The sequence below is a fragment of the Lepidochelys kempii genome, chromosome 2 (assembly GCF_965140285.1).
Source record: "Lepidochelys kempii isolate rLepKem1 chromosome 2, rLepKem1.hap1, whole genome shotgun sequence".
Taxonomy (NCBI): domain Eukaryota; kingdom Metazoa; phylum Chordata; order Testudines; family Cheloniidae; genus Lepidochelys; species Lepidochelys kempii.
Window position 1 is genome coordinate 187,401,530 of NC_136381.1, and position 22,151 is coordinate 187,423,680.

At 45.3% G+C, this 22,151-nt stretch overlaps 1 protein-coding gene across 5 annotated transcripts; it reads left to right on the forward strand.

Annotated features, from left to right (window-relative positions):
• Window positions 1-2,051: 2,051 nt before the first annotated feature.
• SLC25A38 (solute carrier family 25 member 38) lies at window positions 2,052-16,694 on the forward strand. Of its 5 annotated transcripts, none has more exons than XM_073333096.2 (8): window positions 2,052-2,297; window positions 3,063-3,139; window positions 6,272-6,393; window positions 7,079-7,163; window positions 7,782-7,961; window positions 8,872-9,040; window positions 9,816-9,982; window positions 15,479-16,694. In XM_073333096.2, the coding sequence occupies exons 2-8, from the start codon at window positions 3,071-3,073 to the stop codon at window positions 15,599-15,601; spliced, it is 915 nt and encodes a 304-aa protein (XP_073189197.2). In that variant the 5' UTR covers window positions 2,052-2,297; window positions 3,063-3,070; the 3' UTR covers window positions 15,602-16,694. The 5 variants fall into 5 exon arrangements, with proteins under 5 accessions (XP_073189197.2, XP_073189196.2, XP_073189200.2 ...); XM_073333095.2 differs by having other exon boundaries at window positions 2,055-2,443; XM_073333099.2 differs by lacking the exons at window positions 2,052-2,297; window positions 3,063-3,139 and adding an exon at window positions 4,572-4,630.
• The last annotated feature ends 5,457 nt before the right edge of the window (window positions 16,695-22,151 follow it).

The window sequence follows — 22,151 nt, forward strand, 5'->3', positions numbered from 1 at the left end:
ACCAGACAGAGATTATACAGACAAACAATAGTAAAGTGACAGGTTTCAGAGTAACAGCCGTGTTAGTCTGTATTCGCAAAAAGAAAAGGAGTACTTGTGGCACCTTAGAGACTAACCAATTTATTAGAGCATAAGCTTTCGTGAGCTACAGCTCACTTCATCAGATGCATATCGTGGAAACTGCAGCAGACTTTATATATACACAGAGAATATGAACCAATACCTCCTCCCACCCCACTGTCCTGCTGGTAATAGCTTATCTAAAGTGATCATCAGGTGGGCCATTTCCAGCACAAATCCAGGTTTTCTCACCCTCCACCTCCCCACACAAATTCACTCTCCTGCTGGTGATAGCCCATCCAAAGTGACAACTCTTTACACAATGTGCATGACAATCAAGACAAATAGTAAAGTGGGAACTATAATGGCAAGACAATACAGAAGTGAGGATTTCACATCCCAGTATTGATAAGTGAGTTCTTGCCAGACAGGATGCTATCAAACTAAGTTTCCTTTTACATTTTCTAGGCACTTCCCTTTCTCTGGAGCTGATAGGCATACAATCCTGTCCTGATAGTGCCTAACAGCCCAATAGCACCTTATTTCAATGTGACTAGTTTGGAATGTGAGGATGTGACCGTTCACTTCCCAGCTTATGGCTGCCTCTGCTGCTTAGCCAAAGGCCTTAGCCTAAGAACAGGGCCGCAGACTGTCACAGTAAGAGAAGGACCTTACATTGGCAGACAGTGATTTTGATTCTTTCTTTTATACCTCTAACTAGCCAAGTGATAAGAATACACCTAAATTCTTAAAGTACAGGCCTTTACAGGCAGGCCTGAATATCTATATTCTAACACTGTATTTTCCACAGTATGCATCCGATGAAGTGAGCTGTAGCTCATGAAAGCTTGAGTTTGTGTGTGTATGGGGGTGGGGGGGATGTGAGAAAACCTGGATTTGTGCAGGAAATAGCCCAACTTGATTGTCATGCACATTGTGTAAAGAGTTGTCACTTTGGATGGGCTATCACCAGCAGGAGAGTGAATTTGTGTGGGGGGGTGGAGGGTGAGAAAACCTGGATTTGTGCTGGAAATGGCCCACCTGATGATCACTTTAGATAAGCGATTACCAGCAGGACAGTGGGGTGGGAGGAGGTATTGTTTCATATTCTCTGTGTATATATAAAGTCTGCTGCAGTTTCCACGATATGCATCCGATGAAGTGAGCTGTAGCTCACGAAAGCTTATGCTCTAATAAATTGGTTAGTCTCTAAGGTGCCACAAGTACTCCTTTTCTTTTTGCGAATACAGACTAACACGGCTGTTACTCTGAAACCGCTCAAATAAATTGGTTAGTCTCTAAGGTGCCACAAGTACTCCTTTTCTTTCTTGTGTTTGTAGACGCACAGGCTTCTTCTTAAATACCAATTAAGACTTCTCTATATAAAACCCAAATAAATCTGTAGTTTAGCCTGCTTGCCTTTCTACTGCCTTGGAACAACTTGTGTAAAGGAGAAATTTCTTCCTAGCGCTCAGTGGTAAGAGGTTGATTTATGCCTTGAATCATGAGGGTTGAGCGAGTTTAACATAGATTTGTTTTTACATTAGTAATACTGTAATGTGAAATTTATATATATATATATAACAGTATTACTAGTGATAATATATATATATACACACACAGAACTGTGGACACTAGCAAAACTATCCAAAAGATGTTATTCCTGATTTTGTTCCATCATTCTGATTTCTTATGTTAAAGATGTGACTGAAGCTTCCTTTGGTAGCTAATGTAAAATACTCATGTTTCTACAATGCCTCATCCCCCTTTTCCTCTTTAGCTTCTGCACAGAGTTAGCAAAAGCGGTTGTTTAGAAATTTTTCAGCAGAAAATGTATCCCACCATGGGGTTGTCTTAAAAATTATTTTTTTTCAGGAAAATGTAATGTTCAATTACATTTTGTTAGTGTTATGGCAAGTTTTGAAACAAAATTAAAACATTTTCTTGTTAAATTGAGTATTTGTCACAACTGACTGCAGTACCCAGCGTTCACCAGCTGGCGTCATCCCCGTGCTGCAGCAGGAGTGACTCTGGCATGGAGCATGAAGCAGACTTTTTCACGCCGGAAGCCGACTGGCCGCCCATACGCAGCTCTGGGTCAAGGATCTTACGTTGATTCAGAGGAGGCTGACATGACAGAGCTGCAATAACACCACTCTCCTGTGTACACCCACCAATACAAGGAAGAGAAGAGCGAGCAATCTGGAAGCACAGTGTGGAAAAAGACTAGCAATCTGGTGAGTGAAGTGAAAGCGGAGTGCAAATTGTCTGAAGGCTAGCAGCCTGCGTGCGGACTACTAACGAAAGCCCAGCCACCACCGTGTTAGGTGCTGTGGAAATGCATATGTAATATCCGACAAACGAGGATTCCTGGAGTTTAAAGGTGAATATAAAAGCCATTTGGTTTGTTGTAAAATCTGACCTCGGGAAGGCCTGGTAAAGATTGGGAAGGAGCACTTGGGGAGATAGGTATTCAAAAGCAAGAGGGATTTACAAGAATTGTCAATACAAAGACTGTTAAAAAGGCAGACACCTCATGGGGATGAAACTGCTTAATGAGGGGGAGGAAATAACCAGATGGGAAGGAAACTGCAAAGAGCAGAAAAGGCAGAGAAATCAAGGAACTTTGTGTGTGTGCGTGCATGTGCTGAGTATATATTTGAATATTAACAAAGGGTAAAATAATTCCAATTTTTTAGGGTAGTCTCTATTTTTCTGGCAAAAACGAAGTGTTTTGTTTTCCTGTGTTGCTCTTGAATTGCGGATGTGCTTTTTACTTAAAAAAAAAAAATCACCAAATGTGATTTGAGTTTGGAATTAAGAAATCCTCTTCGCATCTGGGAGGAGCCAATCAGAATTATGATCACTTAAACTGTCACAGACTTTTGATTGCTTGCTGGCCCCTGTTCAGACCCAATTCTTTCCTATCTCCAGGAAGGAGCGGGTGGGGAGAAATCTGTTTAACTAGTTATAAAACATCATCCCCTCATTTATGTGTCCAGCTTCTTAAATGATCCAGAAAACCAGGCCTCCGCTGCTCCAGGCTCAAGATGTAGGAGACAAGATGGAAACACTAATGGTAAGGAAATGGAAAAGGGTGATGAGTGTGGTTTTGTTTGTTTGCCACAATCCCTGGAATGGAAAATCTGGAGAAGTGAAGGAATGACAGTGATGTCCTATCATCCTGAAAAACCCAGTGTATATTTGTCCCTTTAAGAGTCACCTTTCCATGCTCGTGTTCTCTGAAGTCTTCTGTGTTGGGCATTGCAGGATTTTTCTTACTGGAAATTGAGCGAGTTCATGTAGAGAAATCCAGTCTTTTCTGTTCAGAAGAGATCACGCTAGGGTTGTTGCATGGTGGGGGGCTACAGTTCGGTATTACAGGTTGTGTGGCTTACAATGGGGAGCAGTGCTGAGTGTCTCACAGTGTGTAGAGGATATGCAATATGCAGTGTGATATGTGCAAGGCTGCACGATGACTGGAGCCAGAAAACTCGTGTGTCATATGGTGGAGTGCAGTGCAGTGGATGTGCCTGGTACTGGGGTGCAGTAGGAGAACTGCATGACATACAGAGCGGGGCAGTGCAGAGTAGTGGAGGTTGTATAGCACTGAGTTACAATATCACGGGGAGTAGATGGTATATAATGGGGGTAGGTCCAATGAAATGTCTTGTAGAGGCTGCATGGCACATGGTGAGCAGTACAGTTGATATATAGGGGATTGCAAGGTATAGCATGGATGGGAGTGTAGCGCAAAGGAAGGATGTGCTGTTAGTTGAGTGTCGGTGTATGGGGAGGATTGTGTGGTGATGCACAGGACAGTGCACTAGGAGATCAGAGGGGAGGGTGCATGGTACTGGCTGGAGGGTAACACAGCATACTGCTGGACTGCACACAGATGGGTGCAGGGGTGGGGCAGCACATTGTGGTACTGCAGGAGCAGAGGAGGGTGCGGGGCATTTTAGGGTTGTCGCAGTGTGTATGGCGGAGTGCGAGGCGGCTACAGGTTGCCCCGGGGCGCTCTGAACCGCAGGGTCGAACACAGCCCGGCCCGGAGCGAGCCTGGCATGCAGCTGCCTCTCCTGCTCAGACCCGGGGTGGGGGAAAGAGTTAACAGAACTCTGGGCCCTTCCCTTTTCCTGATTGGCTGGAGCTCACCTACTGGGATTGGCGGGCTCCGGAGGGGTGCCTCTGACATCATCAGATGCCTCCAATGAAGGGAGCTGTAGTTCACGAAAGCTTATGCTCAAATAAATTTGTTAGTCTCTAAGGTGCCACAAGTACTCCTTTTCTTTTTGCGAATACAGACTAACACGGCTGCTACTCTGAAATCTGACATCACTGCCTTTCCCGCTGCTGTGAACGTCCCGGGCGGGCCCGCAAGTGGTGATGAGGAGAGTGATTGGTGTGGCTGGGGGGAGCCTGTGAAGATACCGCTGCCCCGTGCCTGCGATCCCAGCCCCCCTCCCAAGCTGAGCAGGGCTAGGCTGGGCCAGGACGTGGATGGGGGACCCCTGCTGTAATCTTCTGTCTGGCCCAGCCGGGCACGTTCCTGTCCTGGCTAAGTGGGGTGGGTAGGTCTGTACTTGGAGGGGAGAATCCCTCTGCTCTCTAGTGCCTTGTGCTGGGTATACAGGAAAACCAGGTCCTTAAGGGACCTCAAGTGCAGGGTGTGTAGCCTTTTAAGTCTTTTTTCCTTTCCCCACAGAAGAGCTCATAATTATCATAATGCCTCAGCTAGGCCACTGCCAAGACAGAATGGGGGAAAGCTTATTGTTTATGGCCTGTACCTTGTTTAATACTCTAATGATGATAATGCTTGAGGAGCCTCACATGGGAGTCCGGTGATATCCATTAGTGAGAGAAAGATGCTCTAACTAAAGTAAACATTAGAAGCTACTTGGGATCTAAACGACTTATTATTACAGCTAAACACACGTCAAGCGAAGCTGAAAACATGAATGCTAGTCTGAGGTTCTCTGGTGTGTCCGGGCGGCGTTATGTTAGGAGGATGTGTTCTCTGATGTGGCTCTGTGTAGAGGGCACAGAAGCTCTTTGTCTCTTGGGAATCATGTGAGGTGGTTTTATTTACAGTAAGCCTGCTGCTTGCTTTGTGGCTTATGCTTAAGTCCTCTTTGGATCGGGAAAGAACCTGCCTCAGGAGCAAGATTTGGAGCTCAAGGAGTGGGGTGAGGAGAAAGAGAGGAAAATTAATGAACTCTGCATTTCCACAGTCTCTTTATCTTCTGCTGAGAAGACATTGTACTTTGCTTTGAGCACATCCCAACACCCTCCAAGTAACTCCTCACTTTTTATCATCTGCTCTGTAGAGCAAGAATTATTTCTGGATTTCTCTAGCCTGCTGTGTATTCTATATTTTGCATTGCAGCTGTCCCTTTCACCTCTGTAGATGCTATGATTGAGATCTATAAAATTATGACTGGTGTGAAGAAAGTAAATAAGGAAGTGTTATTTACTCCTTCTCATAACAGAAGAACTAGGGGTCACCAAATAAAATTAATAGGCAGCAGGTTTAAAAACAAACAAAAGGAAATATTTTTTCACACAACGCACAGTCAGTCTGTGGAACTCCTTGCCAGAGGATGTTGTGACAGCCAAGACTATAACAAGATTCAAAAAAAGAACTAGATAAGTTCATGGAGGATAGATCCATCAATGGCTATTAGCCAGGGTGTTGTCCCTAGCCTCTGTTTGCCAGAGGCTGGAAATGGGCAACAGGGAATGGATCACTAGATGATTACCTGTTCTGTTCATTCCCTCTGGGGCACCTGGCATTGGCCACTGTCAGAGGACAGGACACTGGGCTAGATGGACCTTTGGTCTGACACAGTACGGCCACTCTTATGTTCTTATGCCAATACATGCTTTTGTTCTGTTCTGTTCTGTTCAGGTCCTTATACTGCACCCTCCACTGTAGTATATGAGTGCACAACAGTGAGGAGGAAATCCATGAAGATAAATTAAAAAGCACTTGTAACACCTTTCACGGAGTGTGTGCATGTGCACTTCAGAAGGTTTTAGGTAACTATTCCTGCACATTGAACTGCTATTGCTCAGTGTTCATCCACCAAATGCTCCCCCTGCCTTCAGAAATCACCCACAGAACTAGTGAATACTCATCTCTTCCTGCGCTTTTTCCAGTTAAGTCTTTATATGAGACTTTTTTTTAAAGCCAGGACTTCTCTTTCAGATGCATCCAGTGCTAAAGGCCTTTGTGTGCGGTTCCATCAGTGGGACCTGCTCCACCCTTCTCTTCCAGCCCCTAGATCTGCTTAAAACCCGGCTGCAGACCCTGCAGCCTTCCATCAATGGGTAAGTGCTTGAAGTTTCTATTGTTCGGGGTATGTGTGTGGGAGGGGAGGTATTTTGAAGGAGCCTACAAAGTGAAAGATGGTAGTGAGACCCTATTCTCCTGAGCTCTACCCTAGTGATATTCAGTCATAGCATTGGGAAGCGTATAGCTGAGAGCACTGCATTCATTGTTGAAGCAGCTGTCCTAGGTAGGCCCATGTGGTTTCACTGATGCCCACCGTGCTCTGGAAAATCCCATATGACTGCTACATACCTTTGCCCCATAGGGAACTGGTGTGTCAATATCTAACCAACCTCTTCCTCTTGCCTCATATATTCATCCATGACCCCATCCATTGTTAATCTACAGTTGCTCCGGTGGTGATGAACTATGATGTCAGAAATAGTAAACTGTGATATCATAGTTGCTTCCATAGGCTGATGCTAACTATGCTGTCAAAATCCATAGATTATCCCAGTGGGAGTGATTGTGGCATAGTAAACCATGGATGGAGACAGGTTTACTGAACAAGGAAGAATAGGCTGAATAGAGAAAGAGCTTCTAAAGGTGTTATAGCTAGTACACAGGTATATCTCTGGAGTGCTCTGGGTGGGTGAGGGAGGACTAGGGCAGGGCTGTAGGATTGGTCCCATGGGTTAATTGCTGCAATATATCTATGTAATTCCTTTCTTGTTTTCCTTCTAGGTCAGGTCATGTTGGGATGGTAGCTTTGTTCATTAGGGTTGTTCGCACTGAAAGCTTCCTAGGGCTCTGGAAAGGGGTCTCACCAGTAAGTGACTATTTTAACCCTGACTTTTTCTTACCTAGCATGTGTTAGTAAGTATGGTTTAGAATTTTAAAAGGTATTTAAATGTTGCTCCACTCAGTGTTGCAAGGCCAAAGTGACTTAGACGGCTGTCCTATTTTCAAAAGTGACTTAGGCACTTAAGAGCCTAAGTCTCTCTCACTGAAGGGCAGTGGGTCTAAGGTTCCTAAGTGCCCAAGTCACTTTTGAAACTGGGAGGTAGCTGTCTATGTTACTTAGGCCATGCAGTGCTGAGAGGAAGCCATGTCTACAGATATATAGGCCAAGATTTTTATAGATATTTATTAATGACTGGTGCACTGGCCTAAGCCTTTTTCAGTTCCTGAATGTGCATGTACTTGGGGATGGAGTCTTTAGGTGAAATCTTGGCCCCATTAAAGTCAATAGCAAAACTCTGACTTCAGTGGAGTCATGATTTTGCTCTTCACCTCTTCTCCTTTCTTCAGAATGCCACCTCTTTCTTTTCAGTGACCATCCCCTGGGCCTGAAGCTTCCCAGTTGGCTTAACACACCCTTGTATTAGTGTTCTGTAGTGTGTTCTTGTTCCCTCCTAATTTCTCTCCATTTTTCACTCTTCTGCAGTCCTTCGCAAGATGCATCCCTGGGGTCGGAATTTACTTCAGCACCTTGTACAAGATGAAACAGTACTTTCTCTCAGACCGCTCCCCCACAGCCCTAGAGTCCGTCTTTCTGGGCATTAGCTCCCGCACAGTAGCAAGTGTTTGCATGTTGCCCGTAACCGTGGTGAAGACACGGTATGAGGTGAGTGTCACAATTTTCATACTCCTAGAACTTTCTGTTGTGTTGTGATATCATCATACCTTCTCCTGTAGCACAAAAAATTCTTCTGTCTTGGATATCAGGGATAGAGAAACTGAGATCCCTGACTGCTGCTTCTATACTGCGTAAGGTGCTTAAATACTGCAATGATGGGTATGGTTTGAAACCTAGATGGGCTGAAAAATTCTCCACGCTCACACACCTGGGGCAAGTAGCTTTTATATTTTACTTGCTCAGCAAGAAATAAAATTTTTATCATCATCATGATGGCAGGAGTGGGGGAGAGTGGATGTATCTTGGGCTGTTAACACTCTTGCAAAGCTGGTCTGTATAGTGTATATTTATTTTATATGTATTAGGTCCATTTCACAGATCTGCCATGCAGGAGATAAAGTGCAAATTCCCTTCCTTATCTCTTGCATCCTTGGTGGGGGTTGCTGGGGAGGCACCATGCTTAGCCCTGCGAGGAGACTGGGATTAAATCTTCCAGCCAGTGGAAGTGGATGGAGTGGGAGAAGTAAATTGCTACAGAAGTAGCTGATAAAATAGCCGTGATAAAACATGTGGGAAGCTCTGTTGCTGACAATGTAGCAAGACAGCTGCTCTCTGGGCCTGCTGTGATGTTGCTGGAATAGTTCCTATGTCATCTCGCCTCGTGTATATACTTAGAAATATTCTGTAACTACAATATATGATTGGCCTTGGGAAAGGAGAAATCTGACTGGTTGCCCATGTGGTGGTGTATCTGAAGCATTTAGGAGTCGGAGGTAAGTGTCTACTCCTTTGTGTGTAGAGAGGTGATTTCACTTCAAGGCTTGCTCAGTAATGATCTCCCAGCACAAGGGACCCTATATCTGACATGTAGGTAACCATTTTTGTGTGTCCTCTGCAGAGTGGGAAGTATGGCTATGAGAGTGTGTATGGAGCCTTGAGGAATATATATCGGACAGAAGGGGCCCGGGGCTTGTTCTGTGGGCTGACTGCGACACTCCTGCGTGATGCACCCTTTTCTGGCATCTATCTGATGTTCTACACCCAGACCAAAAAAGTTATGCCTCAGGGTAAGGCTGAATGTGGATGTAATAACACAGAATGTGGTGGTTCTCACTCCAAGCATCCTTCCGTTTCTGTCCACATGCTTTACTTTGGCCTTTTTCTCGGTGGTTAAATCAATCCCTTGTAGGGCTTAGGTGGGGTATTAGTGTTCCACCTGTAGAGAACTGGATGTTCACGTTCTGGAGGCGTGTCAAATGAAAATGATGTGGGCCTCACGTTGGTGCTCAGGGGACTCCGGTCTAGATTGCACACTTCATGGTGATCTGTTGAGTTTGCCTACGAGCAAAGTATGAGACAGATACTTCAGGGATGCAGTTACCAAACGGGGTACTGTGGGTTAGGGATGAGGACTTGGCAGAACTGTGTATAAGGAAAACTTGCTCAACATCTGACATTGCCAGTTGCTCATTTTCATGCCCACTGTATAATTCCCCAACATTCCTGCAATCTCTGCTAAATTGAGACTTGCCTGATTTTGGTATGAGAGCCTTCTCCTCTGCAGCTTCTGCCCTCTAAACCAGCCTTTCTTTAGCTCTGTGTGTCTGTCAAATTCTGTCCCAGTGGAAGTGATTTGTTTAGCTAAAATTAGCATTGGTGTGTCTATTTTCTAATCTCCTTTGAAAAGTCTCTTCTCTATGCCTGTGATATCTCTTCCTCAGTTATCTACTTCATAATTTGGTAACTATTTAGTCTGGGATACGGTTTATAAGAAAGTCACTATCTACGGAACAGAATTGTACTGTATTATGTCTGACTAAGCTGCGTCTTTTTCCATTCCAGACCAGTTTGATCCAGCGCTCACCCCCTTAGTGAACTTCGGCTGCGGAATCTTTGCTGGAATCCTGGCTTCGTTGGCGACACAGCCTGCTGATGTAATCAAAACCCACATGCAGCTGACATCTGAAAAATACCACTGGATAGGGCAGGCCATTGCCTCAATCTTCAAGGTGAGGCTGAGAAGATTGTGTGAATGTAACCTCAGTTCTGGTCACTTCAACAGAGATTTGAAAAGAAGGTTCTTGCCTTCATCTCTAAAGCATCTTCAAATGAGTCATCACTAGGTATAGTACTGTGAACACAATGTAGCTTCTGAAATGTTTCCTCTGTGTTATGCTATGGGAGAGTGAACTCGTCACCTCTTAGTCACTGGTTCATATACAGCCTGGGTCAGCAGTGACGGAAGTTACTCCCATCTGATGACTGGTTGGTAGTCTGAGTCCAGTTCCCATTGGGCAGATATCCACCCCATTGGGCAGATATTCACATCCGCATCCTTGGGAGCAGACAGCTCCCAACATGCTACTGTTTGTTTCTTGCTCCTTCTGAGCGGTATGAAAATTAATGTGCTAGACAGTTAACTTCACCACCACCTGGTTATTCCTGGTGCTCCATCATCCCTTACCTATGTACATAGGACAAATCCTTTGGAAAAACAAACACTCTCTCTCTAGCTGAGCATGGGGAGTGAGTGAATAAAAAGGGAATGACAGTCATACACATTTGGGCATGTTACATTCACCCCTCACACATAATCTTAACTTGTCTCCTGAGCCATCGTATGACTACAGGTTTCACTTCACCTTTCTTCACTCCGTTATAAAAAGCACTTTTACCCTTAGACTGTTGTTAATAGAATGTACTTACTGATTTCAATTGTGTTAGCAAATAACCTTGCAGGATCTGGTTGTACCCAGTCCTGGGCTGCTGGCACCCATGGCTTATCACTGTAGTACTCCTGTGATTGCCAGACTGAGGAAAGAGGATTTTTGTAATATGCTCCTTTGTAAACATGAGTGTCAAGGATAAATGGGCTATAAAACAATTATCTGTCCTTTGAACATTAGCAATAAATGAATGTACAGATCTGTTATCCAAGGAACTGGGTGGGGATGCAGGGAATGGATACCCCAGTGGAGCACTCATCGACCTGTATTTGACCCCAGAGATGTATGTCCGTTGGATGCTAGCCCAGTATGTGATTCACAACTCCTGTGATTTTACACAAAATCAGAGTTGAGTTACAGTTGTCCTGACATTGGGTTACCTTGCTGATAAGATGACTCTTGGCTAGACTGTTTCTTTGTTGCAAGTGAGAACCTGCAAACTCAGAGTGAAAGCTCTGGAGCTGAATTTTGCAGCTCAGGTCCATATCAATCCTCCTCCTTAAAGTTTGAGTCTGTTTGAATCTGGATTTCAGCCATGCCTCTGCTTAGAGTATATTTGCTCCCATTCAGAATTTCTCTTTCTGATCCGATGAAGGGAGCTGTAGCTCATGAAAGCTCATGCTCAAATAAATTGGTTAGTCTCTAAGGTGCCACTCCTTTTCTTTCTGCTCAGTGAATGTAAATCCTAGGCAGAGCTTTAAAAACACTCGTGGGCAATTCTGTAAATATTAACTGACACAAAATTCTGAAGTGAGACTGTTCACTATATTAAGGGACCTGAAGTGGTTTTGTTCATAGAATCATAGAATATCAGGGTTGGACGGGACCTCAGGAGGTCATCTAGTCCAACCCTCTGCTCAAAGCAGGACCAATCCCCAACTAAATCATCCCAGCCAGGGCTTTGTCAAGCCTGACCTTAAAAACTTCTAAGGAAGGAGATTCCACCACCTCCCTAGGTAACGCATTCCAGTGTTTCACCACCCTCCTAGTGAAAAAGTTTTTTCCTAATATCCAACCTAAATCTCCCCCACTGCAACTTGAGACCACTACTCCTTGTTCTGTCGTCTGCTACCACTGAGAACAGTCTAGATTCATCCTCTTTGGAACCCCCTTTCAGGTAGTTGAAAGCAGTTATCAAATCCCCCCTCATTCTTCTCTTCTGCAGACTAAACAATCCCAGTTCCCTCAGCTTCTCCTCATAAGTCATGTGTTCAGTCCCCTAATCATTTTTGTTGCCCTCCGCTGGACGTTTTCCAATTTTTCCACATCGTTCTTGTAGTGTGGGGCCCAAAACTGGTCACAGTACTCCAGATGAGGCCTCACCAATGTCGAATAGAGGGGAACGATCATGTCCCTCGATCTGCTGGCAATGCCCCTACTTATACATCCCAAAATGCCATTGGCCTTCTTGGCAACAAGGGCACACTGTTGACTAATATCCAGCTTCTCGTCCACTGTAATCTCTAGGTCCTTTTTTGCAGAACTGCTGCCTAGCCATTCGGTCCCTAGTCTGTAGCGGTGCATGGGATTCTTCCGTCCTAAGTGCAGGACTCTGCACTTGTCCTTGTTGAACCTCATCAGATTATTTTTCGCCCAATCCTCCAGTTTGTCTAGGGCCCTCTGTATCCTATCCCTACCCTCTAACGTATCTACCTCTCCCAGTTTAGTGTCATCTGCAAACTTGCTGAGGGTGCAATCCACTCCATCCTCCAGATAATTTATGAAGATATTGAACAAAACCGGCCCGAGGACCGACCCTTGGGGCACTCCACTTGATACCGGCTGCCAACTAGACATGGAGCCATTGATCACTACCCGTTGAGCCCAACAATCTAGCCAGCTTTCTATCCACCTTTTAGTCTATTCATCCAGCCCATACTTCTTTAACTTACTGGCAAGAATACTGTGGGAGACCGTGTCAAAAGCTTTGCTAAAGTCAAGTAACAACACGTCCATTGCTTTCCCTTCATCCACAGAGCCAGTTATCTTGTCATAGAAGGCAATTAGATTAGTCAGGCCTGACTTGCCCTTGGTGAATCCATGCTGACTGTTCCTGATCACTTTCCTCTCCTCTAAGTGCTTCAGAATTGATTCCTTGAGGACCTGCTCCATGATTTTTCTAGGGACTCAGGTGAGGCTGACTGGCCTGTAGTTCCCAGGATCCTCCTTCTTCCCTTTTTTAAAGATGAGCACTACATTAGCCTTTTTCCAGTCATCCGGGACCTCCCCCAATCGCCATGAGTTTTCAAAGATAATGGCCAATGGCTCTGCAATCACATCCGTCACCTCCTTTAGCACTCTCGGATGCAGCGCATCCGGCCCCATGGACTTGTGCTCGTCCAGCTTTTCTAAATAGTCCCGAACCACTTCTTTCTCCACAGAGGGCTGGTCACCTCCTCCCCATGCTGTGCTGCCCAGTGCAGCAGTCTGGGAGCTGACCTTGTTCATGAAGACAGAGGCAAAAAAAGCATAGAGTACATTAGCTTTTTCCACATTCTCTGTCACTAGGTTGCCTCCCTCATTCAGTAAGGGGCCCACACTTTCCTTGACTTTCTTCTTGTTGCTAACATACCTGAAGAAACCCTTCTTGTTACTCTTAACATCTCTTGCTAGCTGCATCTCCATGTGTGATTTGGCCTTCCTGATTTCACTCCTGCATGCACGAGCAATATTTTTGTACTCCCCCCTGGTCATTTGTCCAATCTTCCACTTCTTGTAAGCTTCTTTTTTGTGTTTAGGATCCGCAAGGATTTCACTGTTAAGCCAAGCTGGTCACCTGCCATATTTACTATTCTTTCTACACATCGGGATGGTTTGTCCCTGTAACCTCAATAAGGATTCTTTAAAATACAGCCAGCTCTCCTGGACTCCTTTCCCCCTCATGTTATTCTCCCAGGGGATCCTGCCCATCAGTTCCCTGAGGTTGTCAAAATCTGCTTTTCTGAAGTCCAGGGTCTGTATTCTGCTGCTCTCCTTTCTTCCCTGTGTCAGGATCCTGAACTCGACCATCTCATGGTCACTACCTCCCAGGTTCCCATCCACTTTTGCTTCCAGTACTAATTCTTCCCGGTTTGTGAGCAGCAGGTCAAGAAGAGCTCTGCCCCTAGTTGGTTCCTCCAGCACTTGAACCAGGAAATTGTCCCCTACGTTTTCCAAAAACTTCCTGGATTGTCTGTGCACCGTTGTATTGCTCTCCCAGCAGATACCAGGGTGATTGAAGTCTCTCATGAGAACCAGGGCCTGCGATCTAGTAACTTCCATTAGTTGCTGGAAGAAAGCCTCATCCACCTCATGCCCCTGATCTGGTGGTCTATAGCAGACTCTCACCACAATATCACCCTTGTTGCTCACGCTTCTAAACTTAATCCAGAGACACTCAGGTTTTTCTGCAGTTTCATACCAGAGCTCTGAGCAGTCATACTGCTCTCTTACATACAAAGCAACTCTCCCACCTTTTCTGCCCTGCCTGTCCTTCCGGAACAGTTTATATCCATCCATGACAGTACTCCAGTCATGTGAGTTATCCCACCAAGTCTCTGTTATTCCAATCGCATCATAATTCCTTGACTGTGCCAGGACTTCCAGTTCTCCCTGCTTGTTTCCCAGGCTTCTTGCATTTGTGTATAGGCACTTGGGGGGAGGGATAGCTCAGTGGTTTGAGCATTGGCCTGCTAAACCCAGGGTTGTGAGTTCAATCCTTTGAGGGGGCCATTTAGGGATCTGGGGCAAAAATTGGGGATTGGTCCTGCTTTGAGCAGGGGGTTGGACTAGATGACCTCCTGAGGTCCCTTCCAACTCTGATATTCTATGATTCTATGATTGAGAACTTGCTGTTTGTCCTGCTTTCTTAGTATGAGGCAGAAGCCCTCCCCTTTCGCATTCTCCTGCTCGTGCTTCCTGCCGGTATCCCACATCCACACTTACCTCAGGGCTTTGCTCTCCTTTGCCTGGTGAACCTAGTTTAAAGCCCTCCTCACTAGGTTAGCTAGCCTGCTTGCGAAGATGCTCTTCCCTCTCTTCATTAGGTGGAGCCCGTCTCTGCCTAGCACTCCTCCTCCTTGGAACATCATCCCATGGTCAAAGAATCCAAAGCCTTCTCTCCGACACCACCTGCATAGCCATTCGTTGACTTCCACGATTTGACGGTCTCTACCCAGGCCTTTTCCTTCCACGAGGAGGATGGATGAGAACACCACTTGCACCTCAGACTCCTTTATCCTTCTTCCCAGAGCCACGTAGTCCGCAGTGATCCGCTCAAGGTCATTCTTGGCAGTATCATTGGTGCCCACATGGAGAAGCAGGAAGGGGTAGCGATCCGAGGGCTTGATGAGTCTCGGCAGTCTCTCCGTCACATCGTGAATCCTAATTCCTGGCAAGCAGCAGACTTCTCAGATTTCCTGGTCGGGGCGGCAGATAGATGACTCAGTCCCCCTGTTTCTTGTCTTTTTCTCCTTTTTTCTGCTGGCAGACGTGGGGCTTTCCCTGCATGCCCTGTGGTTCCCCTCCGTCTTCTTACTGTTGTGTACCGTGCCTCATGGTATAGCTGCTGTCCAGTAACTGCTGTTCCTTCATCAGCAGGAGTCACTGCAGTTGAGTGATGCTAGAGATCCCTTCCCTGCTGCTGTCCCTCTGGCTGAGTGCTGTGTGAGCATGGATTTCTCAGGCACTAGAGACTACTACAGAATGTATTTCAGTGCAGCCATAGATTATGCCATCCAGTAGATGTCTAGGAATTAAATGAAGTGAGACATATGGTGTTTGTTTTGTCTTCTCCTGCAGGACTATGGACTGGCTGGCTTTTTCCGTGGCGGTGTCCCCCGTGCCTTGCGGCGCACTCTGATGGCAGCGATGGCATGGACTTTATATGAGCAGATGATGGCAAAAATGGGGCTGAAATCCTGAAGGACTTGTAGTGGACGAGACCAGCCTAAGCTCTTCATGTCTCACCAGCTCATCCAGGTGAGCAGAAGATTTCCCAGTTCTGCGGGGGTGGATCTTTGTTCCACTGTGGTAAAGCGATAATGATTTCTGATCCAGGGGACCAGGCTGCAAAACACGCCCTCTCTGACACAAATGCAAGTAGGGGAGAGAAGGTTTTGACTTTGCATCTTCAGAGTAAAGCATTCCAGAAGGACCGTTTCATTCAACTTCCTTGGAAGATGGGAAAGTTTCAGTATCCTACGAACTACGTGGTTACGGTAAAGGCTGTTGAAAGAAATCCCTTCAGAATAGTCCTGTGTGCCCTGAGAAGCCTTTGCACAGAAGCCATCTGGAGAAGAAGTGATTGGACTTGGACTACAGAACTCAGCAACTTTCTAACCTGGTGGTGTACCCAGTCTACGATCCCAGGCCATGTGCCATCTGACACTCATCCTGTTATCTGTCAGTGTCGTTTGCTTCTGCACCCAGAGGGAAGGTATGGAGGAGAATGCTATGAGGGGCACAGTGTAACCATTTGTTTCAGAGTTTGCTTAATGTATTAATACATGTATTAGAGTGAGAGAGGGGGGAAATGTATGGCTGAAAGGAATGCTGGGAAATGCAGTCTTACCATACCTTGCACAGGAGCTTTGATGTTGAATAACATAGCTGGGAACCTAACTGACATCTCCGTTATGGCTTGCAGCAAAGGCCTTTACGTCTCTTCCCTTGTGCTTTAGGTTGTATTTCCCACAGCATGACCCAATGTCGTGGAAGAAGACATTTTCCACTGGCTTTATTCTTTGTCTATAGGCATTTGTTATGCCTACCCACATGACTACCATGGCAGAGCAAAAGCACTGACTGTCTTGAAATATGACTTAGCTAAGAGAGATGGAAGGCCAGAAAAAGGACTTGAGAAATGGAGTCTTTTTTGAAACTCCATTTGCAGCCTTTCTGTATTAGCTGTTTTTCTTGCACTGTTTAAATTGAACTGTAGCTTTGGACTATTATCCAGGTTTAACTGCAATGGATGTAAATGTGTCTATAATAAAACATATGCAAGAAGGTTGTATTCTGCACTGTCATTTACATTTGTGGCTGCAAAATGGACTAGCATCTCCTTTCTCTTTCTTTCCAAGGGAGGGAGGGGAATATTTTGGTCTTAGTTTCAGTGCCTTTCTCTTTTTTTAAAAACACTAGGACACCTAAGAAACAGATGGAAAACAAACTCCCTGGTGTGTGGGGTGGGGGATGAGGTGAGACACAGCTCAATAGACTTCCATGGGGACCAGTTCTACTAAAGCAATGAGGGCAAACAGCCTTGCGGGAGACTGCAGGAGAGGCACAGTCAGGTTGTCTACATGGCAAAACAACAACAACAACAAAACAAGCCACCACAGCGAATTTGAGCCCAGTTGAAGTGATGCAGGCTTGTGTTCTGGGGCTAAAAATAGCTGTGTAGGCATTTGGGCTTCGTCTCCTGGAGCCTGGGCCCTCCCTGCTCCCTGGGTTATTTTTAGCCCTATAGCATAAGCCTGAGTCAGTTGACCTGAGCTCTGAGACTTGGTGCTGCAGGTTTTTGTTGTTGGTTTGGTTTTTTTGCTCTGTAGACAGACCATCTCTTCCTAAGCAGGTGCACCACAGAAGAATCACATAGTATTGCTCTCAAAGGAGTTGTTGAGAATTTCACGGAGCAGGACCCCATTGTGCCAGATGTTGTATAAACAGAACCAAACCACAGCTCCTGCCCCAAAGAGCTTCCCGTCTGTGTATGGGGAGGAATGAATTTCCCCTTCAGTGCCCCTAGCTTTGAGCACTTGTTTAAGCGTGTGGCACTGTGTGTTATCTCCAATAAAATTTATAGCAAGAAAAACTCTTGATTATTTAAGTTGACTGTCCTTGTAGAGAGGAGAGAGCCTACATACTGACTGAAGGGCACACACAACAGGAGCTTCTATTGCTGGAGGAAGCCTACTGCTTAGGGGATGCTGCCAAAAACATTAACTACCTGCTACAGCTGATGTCTACCAGGCACTCCTGTGGCATTGGTCTCCTAGGCACATAGCTGGGCCCTTTTGCAGACACCTTATCTGCTAAGACATTCATGTTCCAGGATTGGGGAGGGAGAGCTATAGAAGCAGGAGTTGTTTTCCGATGGCATCTGCGTGTGCCTCTTTGGACAGCGAGGCCTAATTGTCAGCAGGTTTCTCTGGCATGGAATCAGGGCACAGAATTTGAACTACTATTGTGCACAGCCTCCCCACCAAGCTTGCAGATTCGGCTGCCACTGAGCTCCACATCTGGCAAGACATAAAGCATGTTCATGTTTAAGCTGCTGAAGGTTCCTCTAGCCTTTAGAGGCAACACTAAATGGAATCCCTAACTTGGCAGTCATGGGAGGAGAGGAAGGTAACTGCTCTGTTAATAAACAGGAGTACTTGTGGCACCTTAGAGACTTACAAATTTATTTGAGCATGTGCTTTCGTGAGCTACAGCTCACTTCATTGATTGCATTCAGTGGAAAATACAGTGGGGCGATTTATATACATAGAGAACATGAAACAATGGGTGTGGTCGCTCGATTACAGACCTAAAAGTTGCAATTCTTCAACGAAAAAAACTTCAAAAACAGACTCCAAGGAGAGACTGCTGAATTGGAATTAATTTGCAAACTAGATACAATTAACTTAAGCTTGAATAGAGACTGGGAGTGGATGGATCATTATACAAAGTAGAACTATTTCCCCATGTTTATTCCCCTGCCCTGTTCCTTGATTATCACTACAAAAGGTCCGTCCTTCATCCCCCCCCCTCTGGTAATAGCTCACCTTAAGTGATGTTACAGTGTGTATGGTAAAACCCATTGTTTCATGTTTTCTATGTATATAAATCTCGCCACTGTATTTTCCACTGAATGCATCCGATGAAGTGAGCTGCAGTTCACGAAAGCTTATGCTCAGATAAATTGGTTAGTCTCTAAGGTGCCACAAGTACTCCTTTTCTTTTTGCGAATACAGACTAACACGGCTGCTACTCTGATATCTGCTATGTTAATGGTATTGGCCTTCATAGGAAACCAGCTGCAGACCCCCTTTGCCAGGCTTCCATGTGGAAATTAACAATCCTCAGGCATTTTTCAAAGAAAATGTGTGAAAGTGTTTGGGGCCTTGTTCTCTACTGCTCGGGGTCCTGCATAGTCATTCACACCAATGCCAAGGAGGAGGAAATGCTCCCCTTAGGATGGATATTCACTGTGCACAGATAGAAATGACCACACAAGTGCAAGACCCCCAGAGTGCTAGGTGGTGAACAACCAGAACAAAAAAGTCCCTGCCACAAAGTGTGTCCAATCTATTGCCCCTAAGTTGGAGCACAAGATACAAAGCAGCGTAGGAATCAGGATGTTGAGCTCAGTTTAAAAAAAAAAAAAGTTCTGGTACCCCAAGCTGTGTGTAACCTGCTGCTAAGCTGATAACAGCTAATGTATAGGTTTGCACCATCACTCCCCTTCTTCAACCCCGCTAAGAGAACTGGAGTCTGAAATGTACTGTACAAACCCCAATTCTGGCTGCTTACCCTTTGAAAGCTAATCTAACTTCATGGATTGAAAATTCCGCAGCTGTTGTTTTTTGTGGGGTGTAGAATTAAAGTTCTTGGGGGAAGGAATGATAGTCTGCCATTTATTTGGGGGGGGGCAATATGTGTAAATTACAATGGAACCTTCTTAAGGTGAAATTGGTTTGTGCAAGTCTGACTACTACAAATGCTGTATATTTTGTAAGTGGAATTACCAGGAGAAACCTGTAGATCTTAAAAGCATGAACATATGCTACTATGGCATAAAAGTCAGCAGCCTTCTGCTCTTCATGATTCAATTCCCATGTGTACTACACAGGGCCCTACTGATTCTACAGAGTCTGCCTACGTTAGGCCCTACCTCCCCATCTCCACACAACATGTTCTACCAGCCTAGCTCTGCTAGTGCTGTCCCAAAACGAAGAGATTTTTGCAGGGCTCAGCCTCAGGCATGGATCAGAAGGAAGATGGGGTGGAGTCAACCGTTTGGCTCTTATCTGCTATGCACAGCTGCTGCTTGATGAGGTTCAAAACCCTTAGCTAATGTAGAAATAGACCAGAGGGAAAATGGAAGGTCAAGGTAATTCCAAAGCACAAAGTTGCCTTCAGGCTATGGAAAGATTATTCTAATGTCCCTTGCCTCCTGCTGTGTGCATCTAAAACCAAGACCTATGATAGAAGGGGTAAGGAGAAGGAAAACATCTAACTGGCACAGTAAAAGCAAGGTTTCAGAGTAACAGCCGTGTTAGTCTGTATTCGCAAAAAGAAAAGGAGTACTTGTGGCACCTTAGAGACTAACCAATTTATTTGAGCATGAGCTTTCGTGAGCTACAGCTCACTTCATCGGATGCATACCGTGGAAACTGCAGCAGATATTATATACACCCAGAGATCATGAAACAATACCTCCTCCCACCCCACTGTCCTGCTGGTAATAGCTTATCTAAAGTGATCATCAAGTTGGGACATTTCCAGCACAAATCCAGGTTTTCTCACCCTCCACCCTCCTACACACAAACTCACTTGTGTGTAGGAGGGTGGAGGGTGAGAAAACCTGGATTTGTGCTGGAAATGTCCCAACTTGATGATCACTTTAGATAAGCTATTACCAGGACAGTGGGGTGGGAGGAGGTATTGTTTCATGATCTCTGGGTGTATATAATATCTGCTGCAGTTTCCACGGTATGCATCCGATGAAGTGAGCTGTAGCTCACGAAAGCTCATGCTCAAATAAATTGGTTAGTCTCTAAGGTGCCACAAGTACTCCTTTTCTTTTTAGTAAAAGCAAGGTTATTGCAGATTTCAATAATACTCTGTGCTCACTATGTGAATTATAAAGCCATTATTTCTATACTGCCCTGAAGGCTGCTTGTCAGTATCAGCTTCGTAAGATGGATCCCAGCCTTGAAGAGTTCACAATCTAAAACAGAAAACACAGAATAGGAGCAGGGAGAAAGGCAGTAACATCTAAAACTCTTCCCCAATTGCCGTAATATATTTTCACCCAACCCTTGCCTATATCTTTTACAAACTCCTTAAGATCAGAACATTATTGTTAATACTGTTATGAAGATTATCAAAGGATTTATCAATTACTATGGAATAACCTCTGGTTACACACAATTATATGTAAACATCTGAAATCATGAAACTGACCAATTTTAAAACCCTCTGGCCAGAAAATGTACCATGAATTTGGTAGGCCCTAGCTACGAGTTACTCATGTGCAGCACTTCAGCACTGCAGTGATCAATGCAGACAGCAGGACTGCTAATAGCAAATAATTCACAAATCATCAGTTGGGTTATTTTAATTTGCCTACTAGTGGTTTCTGAGCTGTTAGGGTGCAGTTGCTTCCTGTTTCCAAGCTCTTCTCCATAACCAGGAGGGCTGGGACCCTTACTTGTATGGGGTGTGAAAGCTGAGGGTCTGGGCAGAACAAAGGACTCCAGCAGCTGGGACTGGAACCCAAATACCAGCAGGCCTGGGCATAAAATGGTGGGAGCTGGCAGCAGTGTGTGTGCGGGGTGGGGTGATTTACATTAGAGCAGTGGTTCCCTAACTTTAACAACCTATGAACCCCTTTCAATTAAATGCCAAGACTCACGAACCCCTTCCTAAAAATGAATATTTCCAGGGATTTTCTCCTTTATCTGAGTATAAATTATAAAAGTGGTGATCTTAGAAACACAAAATTTGTTTTTATGACATGCTTATTGCACATTATTTATCATTGCAGTATTTTTACTACATTATGAAAATGGCAACACTCTTCCAAGATTTCACTTTTGTAACTTGTATCACTTTGAATGAGCCTGTTGTAAGACAAGGCTCCTATGTTTCATCAAGGAGTATCAGATGTGAAACAGCATTATTTAAGAACCCAACTCAAAGAGTTCCTCCTACACAAGCATTCAGGTCTTGAGCAAAAAGTCCAGGCAAACAACGCCCGTTACAACAAAGGTTAAACTTGTTCTTCATAATAATTTTAAAAACAATACTAGCTGCCTATTTAATTTTAAAAACAGCAAGAAATATCCTCCTCCCTTTCCACCTTAGAGACAAAGGTGCCACAAGTCCTCCTTTTCTTCAGTGTGATAGATATGCATGCTTTGATCTCCTTAGCTCTTGGAAGTCCAGGGGCTCCAGCCCCATGCTGCCCAGGGTCCCTAGGGACAGCTCTGTCCACCATTAGGGAATTTTTTTCCTGAGAACCCCCTGTCACATTTGGCAAACCCCAGTTTGGGAACCGCTGTACTAGAGGAGTGACGGCCACGTGTTTACTCTAGGGCCCCACCCCAGGCACTGCCTCTCCCTGCCCCCAGAGCCCTCCTATAGCTTCGCACCCCGTGCACGCCTGGCTCCCAGCCCAGCCCCAAGCAAAGCCCAGGGGCAGGCCCCCTCCGAGCCCAGCCCCAGCCGCATTAGCCAGGGAGTCCCCAACACTCGCCGC